Source organism: Gopherus evgoodei, unplaced genomic scaffold, assembly GCF_007399415.2.
Source record: "Gopherus evgoodei ecotype Sinaloan lineage unplaced genomic scaffold, rGopEvg1_v1.p scaffold_31_arrow_ctg1, whole genome shotgun sequence".
Classification (NCBI taxonomy): domain Eukaryota; kingdom Metazoa; phylum Chordata; order Testudines; family Testudinidae; genus Gopherus; species Gopherus evgoodei.
Genome location: NW_022059983.1, coordinates 2,940,482 through 2,953,947, shown reverse-complemented (window position 1 = coordinate 2,953,947; position 13,466 = coordinate 2,940,482). Strand labels below are relative to the sequence as shown.

At 48.5% G+C, this 13,466-nt stretch overlaps 1 protein-coding gene across 1 annotated transcript in view; it reads left to right on the top strand.

Moving 5' to 3' along the window:
- The first annotated feature begins 1,564 nt into the window (after positions 1–1,564).
- The window catches only part of LOC115640394 (IgGFc-binding protein-like), a 34,903-nt gene continuing 23,001 nt past the window's right edge, over positions 1,565–13,466 (top strand). Inside the window, exons 1-7 of the mRNA XM_030543135.1 lie at positions 1,565–2,741; positions 3,002–3,342; positions 4,196–4,769; positions 6,680–7,278; positions 10,327–10,894; positions 11,644–12,237; positions 12,752–13,321. Coding sequence (XP_030398995.1) covers positions 1,565–2,741; positions 3,002–3,342; positions 4,196–4,769; positions 6,680–7,278; positions 10,327–10,894; positions 11,644–12,237; positions 12,752–13,321 — 4,423 coding nt within the window. The remainder of the gene's footprint in view (positions 2,742–3,001; positions 3,343–4,195; positions 4,770–6,679; positions 7,279–10,326; positions 10,895–11,643; positions 12,238–12,751; positions 13,322–13,466) is intronic.

Below are 13,466 nucleotides of genomic sequence, written 5' to 3'. Positions count from 1 at the left end.
GGACCCATATCTTATGAATCCCAGTGCCCAGTTTTAGCCACAATACTACACTGCCCCTAAGCACCAGGCAAAGCTGCACAGGCATCTTCAGACGGTTAAATAGTCAAGCTGGCTTAAGGTTTTTTAAATTAAAAGGATTTTTATTAAAAATGGCCTTTTAAAAATAACTTTTGCAAAACTGATGGGTTGACATTTTTTGTTTATTGAAAAATGTAAATATAAACAATAAACAAAAATGGGGCCTGTTGGTTTTTCTATTTTTTTCTTTTTTGATTATTTTTCATCTCCCTTTTTAGCCTTCTTGTGCTCAGTCATGTCTATGTTTGGTCTTGTTCTTCCTCTTCTTATTGATGGTAATTCATTGCTTTTTTATTTGGTTTTCTTCTTTGATTCAAATTCTTAATACTTTTTGTTTCCCTTTCTCAATCTTCTTCAAGTTTGGATTTTTTCATGCTCATTCTTCTTCCGTCCCCTTTATTCTCAGTCTTTTTCTTCAAGTTTGGTTTTCTTCATGTTTCTTCTTCATACTGTTCCATCGTCTTGATGTTCAATCTTCTTCTGCTGTGTTCTTTTCTTCAATGTTATTTAAGTCTGGATTTCTTCATGCTCATTCTTCTTCTGTCTTTGTGTTCAGCATTCTTCTTCAAATTGAGATTTCTTCACGCTCATTCTTGTTCTGTCTTCATGCTCAAGTTTTCTTCATTTTGGGATTTCTTTGTGCTCATGTAACCCACACATCTCCTGGGTATGGTGTTCTGTCCCATATAGTGGCACCGAGACCCTTTAGAGAGAGAGATAAAATGAGTGCTCTGCAGCCTTAGCTAACAGCCAGTTGGCTTTTAGCTTATGCTTTAGAGGCTCATGCACTAACCTCTAGAGGTCCGCATTTGATCCCCACCCACCAATGTCTGTCAGCATTACACTCACTTTTCATCTTGCTCTAGCTTCTTCTTGCTCAATCTTTTCTCTCATTAACGCTCAGTCATTCTTCTCCATCAGCTTTGAGTTTCTTCATGTTTGGTTCTCATCTTCTTGGTTTTCTGGAACTTCTCCGTAGTCTTCTTCGTTGTGTTCATATTCAGTGTTTCTTGTTTTTCAAATTCAGGCATCTCTGCAGTGGTTGATTTGCTTTCTTCATATTTTTCACATTTAACCTTCTTATTTTTCTTCACTTTTATTAGGTCCTTGTATTTGCTCTTCTTCATGATAGTCTTCTTCTGCATGTTCTCTGTTCTCCAGCAGGAGAGTGATAGTCTAATGGTTAAAGCAGAAGTGTCTGGGAATCAGGACTTCTCATATCTATTTTTAAATCATGGAAGGAAAGTGGGATTTAGGGTTGAACTAAGAGGGCCTAGGAATCAGGACTCCAGCGTTCTATTCCCTACGTGGGTGGGTGACTAGCAGCTCTTGGTTAGAGCAGTGAATCTGGAAGTTGGGACACTTGGGTTCTTTTCCCAGCTGTGATTTGGTGTGGGGTTTCTGATCCTCTTTCTTAACCCACAATCTGTTACTTTCAGGTCTTTGCAGAGCAAGTTTCCGTGGGAAAGAATTCATTACGGTCTTCATGCAAAACCATGTCGAAAGTGTCAGTGCAGATTGCAAGCTGTTCATCACTGGTTACCATGCCTCCACTACAGTTACTGTGACGGTGAACAAGGGTACGTTCCGACGAGTGACGCCTGTTGGAGAAGGACAGACGGTGACCGTGCAGATTCCAGCCTCTGTGGAGATGTTTGGGAGCCAAATATTTGATAGTACCATCCTGATTCAGGCTGACAAAGACATCTCTGTCCTGTCTGTTAACTCAAAGCCCAATTCCATTGCTACCACTCTAGTGTATCCCATTGAGAAGCTGGGTACTGCATATTATGTTGTAACTCCCCCTGGCATATATGGAGGCACCTACAAAGAGTTTGCTGTCGTAGCAGGGCAGGCTCCCACTACAGTTGATATTTATTTGAAAGGGGCTGTAATTTTCAAAAGGTGGATCTATGGTTCTGGGCGTAAACTCACTGTTACCCTCGCTCCCTACCAAGCCTTGCAACTGCAAAGCTCTGCAGATTTATCTGGCACCAAGATCGAGTCTCGGGAACATGTGGCCGTCTTGACTGGGCACAGCTGTGCTGTCCAAAACACCGCTTGTGATCACGCTGTCGAGCAGCTCCTGCCTGTCTCCAGCTGGGGCAGCACATACATCGTCCCTCCTCTGTCCTTCCAGAACAAGTATGACATTGCGTTCATCGTCGCCTCCCAAAACACTCGCATTGACTATCAGTCAGGGCCCACACGAGCTTCCCGCAACATATTGGCTGGGCAGGTTGTTCAGTTTGAAGTCCGAGTCTCTCACCCACTTTACATCTCTGCTAACACCGGCATCCAGGTTCTTCTTTTCTTCACTGGTGCTAAAATTGGGAAAACTAGGTATGACCCGTTCCTCATCAACATCCCACCCGTCAGAAACTACTGCCAATCCTACCACAGTGATGGGGTGAAGAATTTTGAGAGCCATGTGGTGATCGTAGTCAAGAGCTCAGAGTCAGGCAGGATCATCTCTGATCAGAGAGCCATAGAAAATGTCCAGTGGAGGCAGATCCCCGGCACGGAGTATTCTTGGGGAGAGTACAGCTTCGGCATAGGGATTAGTGCCCTTTCCATACAGCACCCGACCTCTCCCTTCGGTCTGCTGAGCTTTGGAGGGAACGATCACGGTGGATATGGCTCATCAGGCGTTTGTGCACACAGTAAGTCAATTTTGGGTGTAAGTAAAAGCCACCCTCCCTCCCCCAATCCTCCATAGAATGGGATATGGCAACACATATACACAAAGAGACTGCACACAGCTTGAAATCAAGCTTTGTCACCTTTGTTTACCGCCCCCCTCATCCTGTACTGAGACTGCTAGTGGCTGAAAAATGCACAGCAAACAAACAGATTGTTTCAATGCCTGCCACTACATGGCATAAGTGAGTTCTTGTATAACTGGCCGGTTGAATCTTTCTAGGTAACCCGACCCTGTCCTGCAGCACTGTTCAATGCAGGAAGAAAGAGACGTGTCAGATTGTAGATGGCCGCCCGGAGTGTGTGGCTGAATCAGAATCCACCTGCTGGGCTCAGGGAGACCCACATTATCACACCTTCGATGGGCGGAATTTCGACTTCATGGGCACCTGCACCTACACCATCGCCAAGGCCTGTGGCTCAGACTCAACTCTCCCGTCATTCAGTGTCAAGGCCAAGAACGACAACAGGGGCAACACGCGTGTTTCCTATGTTGGTTATGTGACGGTTGAAGTCTATAATGTCACTGTCTCAGTGGCCAGATATGAGACTGGGTTTGTGAGGGTAAGAGCGCAATGTGAATAAATTCTGATACTTTGTTTTCTGCTTATGTTTTAAGGGTAGATTTGGTGATGCTAGCATAAAATCGCATTTGCTAGAGGCAGCTGCTGGAAAGTTTTACTACAGAGATTCACATTTCTACTTCAGATCTGAACAACGACTCACTGCTATTCCAGCCTCCCTTCCCCTTCATCTCTACTTCCCCTTCCCCTCCTTCCCCTTCATCTGTGCCAATGCCCCTCAGTCCTGACCCACAGCCCGCTGCTAATCCAGCTCTGGGCTCTCCTCACACAAAGCAGTGCCAGTGCCTCTTTATCTCAACTCACAGTTCCCCAGCAACTCCAGCTCTAGGCTCCCTATATACACACAGATCTGCTGGTGATCATCAATCCAGCCCCACAGTCTCTCCACCCCCATCCCACTATCCCAGCCCTAGGCTACCCCCACAGCCGCACATAGACTCATAGACCCATAGGTCAGAAGAGACCAATATGATCATCTAGTCTGACCTCCTGCACAAGGCAGGCTTTACTATTCCAGCTCTGGGATCCCCTCCCTCTCACAATTCTGCTCATGTAACTCTCTACCTCTGTCTTCAGCAGAGCATGACAAGCTACATGGTGGCTTTATATTGAAAAATCTGTGTGACTTGGTATGTAACCACATTGCAATTAATGGGAGTTGCGTGGCTAAATCCCCTAGCTAAGCTTGCAAATCTCAACCTATTATTATTTATTATTTGTACTGCAGTGGCACATAGCAGCCTCAGTGCAGGGCCAGAAAGTACTTCATTGTGCCAGATTCCTTTGGGTAATGCACCCAAAACAATGTCTGCGTTTTGTGGTTCCCTTCCCAGGTGAACGCCCAGCGCTCCCGCCTTCCCATCTCCTTGCTCGAGGGGAAGCTGAAGGTGTATCAGAGTGGAGGTTCTGTGGTCATTGAGACTGACTTCTCCCTGAGGGTCTCCTATGACTGGAACAGCTACCTGGTGGTGAAGATCTCCAGCAGCTTCTCTGAGAGCATGTGTGGCCTGTGTGGCAACTACAATGGGGAACCTGGCGATGACTTTGCCACCCCCACGGGGGCGCTGGCTGCTAGCCCCGTGGAGTTCGGGAAGAGCTGGAAGGTGGAGGATGGGGACAGGTTCTGCTGGGACGACTGCCATGGGGCGTGCAAGAGCTGCTCCCCAGAGCTGGTTGGCAGGTACAAAGCTGAGCCCTTCTGCGGCTGGATCACCAGAGAAGCGAGTGGCCCCTTCAGCCAGTGCCACTCCGTGATTGATCCCAAAATCTACCTGGACAACTGCGTCTATGACTTGTGCATGAACGACGGCCTGAAGGAGATGCTGTGCCAGGCACTGATGAGCTACGCCGATGCCTGCCGGAGAGAGGGGGTCGCCATCTCCGACTGGAGGACACCCACAGGGTGCTGTGAGTATACCCAGCATGACCTTAAGGCAGGAGGTTTTAGTAGCAGAGTTTGAAGACAATGGCAAAATGGGAACAGGTCCCCCAAGAGATCTAAAGTGATTCGTAAAACTGAGTGTAAATATCATAGAGACTCTGAGATATCATGGATATGGTAGGACTGCACAGATAGATGTTTAAGTGGCTTTGGAAAATCAAAATGAGAATTGATCTCTCTGTATCAAACCTCAGTGGTCCCCAGTTGGCTTCTTTGAATCTCTGTCTTCTTTTAATACTTGTGCTGTTTGTTAGGCACCTATAAACTAATGATAATGAGACAGTTCCTTCCCTGGTGGAAATCGGCATGATTTCTTTGATTTCAGCAGAGGTTCTGGCCTCACCCTTGGCTGTTGGGGGAATGTGAAAAATGGCTAATGCAAATAATGTAAAGAAGTGGGGGGACTGAATAAGAAGGAAACAGTCAAAGGTGTGCCTGTGCATAGCTTGGCTAACTGATGACTTAGGCCAGGTCTATGCCTGAAACATTTGCCAGTATAATAATGGCAGTTAGGACTGTGATTCTTTGTGACATTTTTATAGTGGCAAAAAAACCAAGTGTAGACGCAATTATACTGGCAAACGTAGGACTGGATCATTGCTTTCAGTCCCTCCTGTTGCAGCCATCCCATCATACAATCCCATTCATGATTTTATCAAGCTCCAACTTCAAATTAGGTAGGTCCTTTACCCAATTGCTCCTATTGAAAATCTGTTCCAGAACTTCACTCTGCTCTGATGTTAAGAAACCTTCTAATTTTAAGTGTAAACTGACTCATGGCCAGTTTAGTCTCCTTTGTTCTTGTGTCAATGTTGTCCTTTCGATAAAATACCTTTTCTCCCTCGATGTATTTATGGAGAGCAATCACATCATAGACATCGACTTTCTGAGTTCTCCGGGGGTTCTTGAACCCCCTCTCTACCCCAGACTCTGCCCCCACTCCACCCCTTCCCCCAAACCTCCACCCTGCTCTGCCTCTGTCTGCCCTGTTTCTCCCCCTCCTCCACAGCATGCTGCTGAAGAGCTGATCACCGGTGGGTGGGAGGCACTGAGTGGAGGGGCAGGAGCTGATCGATGGGGCTGCCAGTGGGTGCTGAGCACCCACTGTTTTTTTCCCCTGGATGCTCCAGTCCTGGAGCACCCACGGAGTCAGCGCCTAATCCTCTCCTTTGCTATGTTAAATAAGCGAAGCTCTTTTAGTCTACTCTCTTAAAACAGGCCCTCCATTCCCCATAGCATCCTACTAGCCCTTCTCTGCATCTACCCCAGTCTGATTAGATCTTTCTTCAACATGGCTGACCACAGCTGGACACAGGACCCAGCAAAGACCTTTTGCCATTATAGCTTAATTCATTTGGGGAAATGGTATGAACTATATCAGCATAAAAACTCTTTTGCTGGTATAAGCAGTATCCCGACTAGGGGAGTCTGCTGGTATAGGTATACTAGCATACCCTTTCTCATGTAGACTAGGTATAAGCAGTGGATGAGACAACCTGATCAGAGGATGTGAGGAGGGAGGAAGTGGTTAGGGGAAATACTCCCAGTGGGTATATCTAACAGTAATGGGACAAGATGAAGCAAAGGGAAAACGATGAAGTCTATCAGCCTATAGAATTATCTTCTCTAGTGGATGGGTGGGAGCCCCATTACTTCATTCTTTTAAAGGTAAACTGGACAAAGCCATGGACTGAAGGTGATAGAGGCTATGACATCTCTAGTTCTATGGGTCAGAGCTCACTGTAGGTTCAGGAGTATCATTAGAGGCTGCTATGATGCAGAATTTCCAGCTGGGCTCCTCAGACCAGTGCCAAACTGTTTAATGCTACAGGGGAGCAATATTCCCAGAGATCTCAGTGTCCTGTTCTTTTGACAGCTCTGCCCTGCCCGGAGAATAGCCAGTATAAGGCTTGTGGCTCTGCATGTCCTGCCACCTGCAATGACCAAGCAGCCCCTAACAACTGCTCCTCACCCTGCGTGGAGACCTGCCAGTGCAACGAGGGCTTCGTGTTGGACGCTGGGAAATGCATTCCCAAGGCTGGATGTGGGTGCAAGTTCCAGGGGCATCTGTATGATCTTGGAGAGCAATTCTGGGGGGACAGCACCTGCACCAGACGGTGCCTCTGTGACCCCCAAACCAGGCAAGTGAGCTGCCAGGCCTCAGGGTGCAGGACTGGGGAGCAGTGCCGGGTAGAGAATGGCATCCAGAACTGCTATCCCAGCAGCTACGGAACCTGCTCAGCTTCGGGGGATCCTCACTACATCAGCTTTGACGGGAAGAAGTTTGATTTCCAGGGCACCTGCCTGTATCAGTTCGCCGGGCTGTGCATCAAAAGCCAGGACCTGGTGGATTTCCAGGTCCTAGTTCAGAATGACCATCGGGGCAGCCAAGTCGTGTCCTTCACCAAAGTTGTGCAGGTCAAAGTCTATGAGGTTGACATTGTTATCAGCAGGGAAAATCCCGGCAGAGTCGTGGTGAGTTTATCAAACCTTTCTGCCCTTTCCTGGTCAGTCATCAGACCTGTCTTCCTTTGCCATGTTTAGCCACGAACCTTTCTTTTTTTCCTGTGGTCAGTCGTCATTCTTTTCTTCTTTCCTGAGTTCACTCAATTTCCGTTTTCTTTTACCCAGGACACTGTGATTAGATGTTTAATTCAATCACATTTTCAACATACACTGAAATTTCCGATGTATATTTTGGACTTGAGGTGGCTAACGGTTTTCATACCAAAACTTTTTTGGTAAAAAGTGCAGGTTTGGCGAAACGAAAACACTTTGAGATTGTGTCAGTTTCACCAAATTGTTTCAATTGGAAAGAACCTTAACAAAAAACCCAATCAAATGTTCCATTCTGACATTTTAAAACAAAAATTCAGTTCAAAATTACTCTTAATTTCAAATTTTCCTTTATGACAGTTTTAGAAATAAAATTAAACACAAGACGTGCTTGAAATTCAACCAAAATATTTTCTTTTGAGTCAAATGGAAAGTTTAGTTCCCCTCCCCCAAATATTTCATTCACTGAAAATTTTGGAACCTTTCATTTTGGTTCGATGTGATTTTTGTTTGTTTGTTTGTTTGTTTGTTTGTTTTTTGGTTTTGGAATTGCCAGCAAACTGAAAAACCTGTTATTCTCCCAGCTATAATTTGGAGTTGTCTGGAGCTGCATCCAGCTAGGACATGACCCACATCTGTTTCTCTCTCAGTTCTAGGGTTGCCAATCTTCTTATTTCTGAAAACTGGACGCTCTTCCCCATCTCTTCCCCTCAAGGCCTCGTCCCCGATTCGCTCCTCTTTCCCCGCTCCCGCATCACTCACTGCTCTCCCCCTTGAACTCTAGGGTGAGCAGCCCCAGCGGACTTGCAATCCCACCCCCAGCGAGCTGCCTGGTAGTGCAGGTCAGAAGAGCACTGTAGCCACCCAGGAGCAGCCCCAATGAACTAGGAGGCAGCCCTCCTGCACGGCAGCCTTCCACCTCCCTCTGCGCTGCCTGCCCAGCAGCCCCCTTCCTTGTCCACTCAAGCCCTTCCAATTGGGTTACCAATTTTGTAATTGCAAAAAACTGAACAGCCTTGCCCGCCCCCTGTCCTGCTCCTTCCCTGAGACCTGCCTTGCCCCTTCTCTGAGGCCCTGCCCCCAATCACTGCAGCCCCCCTCCCTCCATCACTTGCTCTCCCCTACCCTCACTCACTTTCACTGGGCTGGGGCAGGGGGTAGGGGTTTGGGAAGGGGCGAGGGCTCCAGCTAGGGGTGAGGGTTCTGGGGTAGGACCAGAAATGAGGGGTTCAGGGTGCAGGAGTGGGCTCTGGGTTGAGGCAGGGGGTTGGGGTGCGGGAGGGGCTGAGGGCTCCAGTTGGGGGTGTTGGCTGTGGGGTGGGGCTGAGGATGAGGGGTTTGGAATGCAGGATGGGGCTCAGGGCTGGGGTAGGGCATTAGTGGGTAGGAGGAGGTGCGGGCTCTAGGAGGGTGTTTGGGTGAGGGAGAGGGTTCTGACCTGGGGCAGGTGGTTGGTGTGCAGGGTCTGGGAGGGAGTTAGGGTGCAGGAGGGGGTTCTGACCTGGGGCAGGGGGTTCAGGATGTGCTTTCCAGCCAGGAGGCGCTTACCTCAGGTGGCTCCAGGTTGGTGGCCCAGCAAGGCTAAGGCAGGCCTCCTGCCTGCCCTGTCTCCACACTGCTCCCACAGGTGGCCGGCACGTCCACTTTTCGACTGGACTATCCGGTTGAAAATGGGACATTTGGCAATCCTGCTCAGTTTCCCCAGCTCAGATGTAATTTCATGTAGATAATCAGCTGAACCTTACTTTCCGCATTGCTGCTATACTAATAAGGCTTCTCCATGTATGTCCGCATGGCAAGCGGAGGTGAGTGAAATGTGGACTGTGAACCTCACAGGAAGCTTAGATCTTTCCAAATTGTGTTTTCATCCCAAAATGGGGTAAAAAGTTGAAATGTCAAAATATTACATTTTAATATGTTCAAGTGAATGAAACACTTCAAGCAACTCAAACAGGAATGTTCTGATCCAGCTATTTCAGCAACATTTCAAGACTAAATCATACTTCCCTATTGCCTTATGGGAGCTCTAATTCTTGACACCATTTTCTCCTGGGGGACTATATCTCCCATAATACAACCAGAGTCATGTGATATCCATGATGCTCCAAACAGTGGAAATCTATCACAGGGAGCTGTAGTCCTCCAGGGAGTCCAGCCTATAGGAGAGAATGGGAACTAGAACTACAGCTCCCATAAGGCAATGTGCCATGGGAAAAAGGAGCTTAATTTTTTTTTAACTGACTCAAAATGAAACATTGTGGGGCAGTAAAAAATGAAATATTCCAGTTCAGATCGAATTGACCCAAAATGAATATTTCATTTTGGTTTTCTTGTCAGGAAAATAGATTTTTTTTTCAGGAAATCAAAATTTTCTGACTGCATTTTCTGCTGCAAAAATCATTCTGATGGAGAATTCTGACCAGCTTTTGCAAGTTATTTGTCCTCAGATTCATTAGCTTTCTTCCTTTTCTATGTTTGTCAGCCTTTCTGTGTTTCTTCTCTTTTTGTGTTTAGTTGCCATAACTTTCTTTCTTTGGCATTTTGTCATTGTACCTCTATCTCTTCTTCTGTCTCCAGTCATCGGTGATTGTGCATTGCGCTTCGTTTGGGAGGAGGTTTGTATTGGCAATTTTAATCAGTCACTCTGATGACAAAATGGTGGGAATCTTTTAGAAGTCAAAAACGTTCCCAAATTGAAAATGTTTGGTTTTGGAATCAATAAAATTTCATTTTCAAAACCTACTTAACCTCCAAAAGGAAACATAGTTAAAAACATGGTTAAAAAGAGTTTTTTAAAAAAGGAAAATAAAAAATGAAGAGAATGAAAATGAAATCAAAATTCACCATTTGGGTTTCGTTTTCAACCAGCTCTACCTGTAAAGTTATTTAGGGGACAGGGTTCTGCAGGTTCAGAGTTGCTTGCTTAGTGTCAAACCGTTCTCACTGATCCCATGGCATTGATCCCAGGTGAACAGCATGCTGATCAACCTACCATATAGCACCAACAACAGCAAGATCTCCATATACCGGAGGGGACAGGAAGCAGTGGTCCAGACTGACTTCGGTCTCACCGTCGCCTTTGACTGGCAGGGCCGGATCACGGTCACTGCTCCAAGCACCTATGCTGGGGCCGTGTGCGGTCTCTGTGGGAACTTCAACGGGGACAAGGGTGATGAGTTGACCATGAGGGGTGGCACATTGGCCCCAAACCCAACGGTCTTTGGGCAGAGCTGGAAGGTGAAAGATATCCCCGGCTGCGTGGAGGTTGCCAAGGACGAGTGCTCAGATCTAGAGGCTGTTGAGAGACGCCAAAGAGGAATGAATGGGGAGTGTGGGATCCTCCTAGACAAGAGCGGCCCCTTCCGAGAGTGTCACAGCAAAGTCGACCCTGAGGGCTACTTCCAAGACTGCGTGTACGATTATTGCTTCTTCAAAGGCCAACAAGCTGTGATATGCCAGCTTATCACCAGCTATACCACAGCCTGCCATGCTGCTGGGGTGACTATCTATGCCTGGAGGACCAACTCCTTCTGCAGTAAGTGGAAGCAGCTTGGGACCAGCTTCTGGGATGAAAGTTAATGCATGAGGGAAAGAAAACAGGGTGTTTGCTCAAGGGAAAGACAAGTTGGTTGGTGTTCAGGGAAGGGGATATAAGATGTTCCTGCCCTAGGGGGTGCAGGCTCTGATCCAGCCCCAGGGTTGGGGGACTGGCCAGCTCAGAGTGAGCATGGGAGATGATATGGGGCTTTTCCCCTCCAGGGGGCACCAGCTCTGATCTGACCCCAAGACACGGGAAATAACTGGCTCAGGCGCAGGGAATTGGAATTCAGGGCCTGTCGCCTGGAGGGTGCGAATTCAAATTCCAGGCCCTGCCTGGGGGTGAGAAGTTGACCCAGTGTGGGTTGTCCAGGGAATGGGATATGGGGCCTGTATTTCGTGAGCATGTGAATCTCATGCAGGTCCTTATTGGACAAATGAGTCTGTCACAGAGCTCACGGTAATAACTGGAATTAAATACCCCTGAGTTGCCAGTGTCAGAAGAGGTCAAAAGCTGAATGGACCATGGATACTGAACTCTCCTCTGACAAGGGGTCCAACAACAACATACTGGCAAGGCATAATATGATGGAAGTTTGCCCAGCAGCTTCCCACACTGCATGCAACAGACTCTGTTGTCCAGGGCTGTCATCAGGTGCCCTTCTCCAGCCCTTACATTGTTACATAGTTCAGAATCCATCTAGTTCTCTTTTATGGGATGCTAACGTCTTGTTGTTTCAATGGCAGGTCTCTCCTGTGCCCAAAACAGCCACTACGAGGTCTGTGCCCGGGGCTGCCAGTCGACCTGCAGCAGCCTCTACACCCCAGTTCAATGCTCGGCCCAGTGCTGGGAAGGCTGCGTGTGTGATGAGGGCTTTGTGCTCAGCGGTGATGAGTGCGTCCCTATATCCCAGTGTGGATGTGGCTACCTGGGATTTTATTATAAGGCTGGGGAGACTTTCCACCCAACGTGCCAGGAGCAATGTGTGTGCCAGGCCAGCGGAGACGTGTTGTGTAAGGGGTTGTCCTGCCACCCTAATGAGGAGTGCAAGTTGATGAATGGCATCCGGAAATGCCAGCCTGTCGGATCTGCAACATGCTCCGCAGCCGGAGACCCCCACTACCTCTCCTTTGATGGAGTTGCCTTCGATTTCCAAGGCACCTGCACCTACATCCTGGCCAAGACCTGCACCAACACCGGGAACCTGACATCCTTTGCTGTGAAGGTGGAGAATGTGCCCTGGGGCAATGGCAAGGTGTCTGTCACTAAGCTGGTATCCGTGGAGGTCTATGGGCTCACACTCACCCTGTTGCAGAACAAGAAGGGGCTTGTCATGGTAAGTCCTGCTCATGGTGATCCCATGGGTTTGAAACCAGCCAAGGGGCAGCCCCAGTGATGTGGCAATGCAAGAGGCACTTGTCTCACAGGTCAGTCATTAGAATTAACTCTCTGGGGAGACCCCAACTGGGGTCAAAGACTGAGTGTGTGATCCTGACCTCATTGACACCAGTGTACATCCAGAAGCCTCACACTGAAAAAAGTGGACTATGGATTTTGAATGGTACAAGTGACACCAGAATCCAGTCCTCACCCCATTGCAGTGAGTGGATGCTTGCAGATTAACCTCAGAGAACTGAGATCAGGATCCAGACCTGCCCCTGTTACACTGAAAGAAGTGACTGTGGTTTTACCTTGGGATCAGTGAAATGAGAATCTGGCCCTAACTTAATTCAGTTCAGTGGAGTCACTACAGATTTGCCCAGGTGTCACCGAGACCCTGTCTTGTGCCCATAACCCACCCCTACAGCATCCACTCTCCTGGCTCACAGGGAATGCTCTGTCTCTTCCAGGTAGACGGGGTGTCCCACAACCTTCCTGTGGTTGTGGCCGATGGGCAGCTCCAAGCATATCAGCATGGCGGGAATGTGCTGGTGCAAACGGACTTCGGCCTCACCGTGAGCTTTGACCTGGTTTACCATGCCAGAGTCACCATCCCAGGGAACTACCAGGGCCAGACGTGCGGCCTGTGCGGAAACTACAATGGGCGTCGGGACGATGAGTTCCTGCTCCCTGATGGCAGGGCAGCCCCTAACGTGGCAGCGTTCGGTTCTGCCTGGAAAGTCCTGATCCCGGGGGTGGCTTGTGAGGACGGATGCACTGGGGACAACTGCCCGGTCTGTGAAGAGAGGAAGAAGAACATCTTCAAACAGCGCAACTACTGTGGTCTGCTCACGGCCTCCGATGGCCCCTTCGCCGCCTGCCACAGCACGGTCAGCCCCACTGTGTATTTCAACAACTGCCTGTATGATCTGTGCCTGGGCAACGGAGACTCCCAGGTCCTGTGCCAGAGCATCCACAGCTACGTGACAGCCTGCCAAGAGGCCCGGGTCACCATCCAGCCCTGGAGGAGTGCCTCCTTCTGCCGTAAGTGCCATGACACTGTGTAGCATAAGGGCCTGTCCCACTCGCTCCCCTCCCTCGGGGGGGGTGGGGACAGCAATTCTAGGTATCTCATTCCAGGCCTCTGGGCTTCTTCAGAGACTCCTTTGGATGGGACCAACAACTTCAT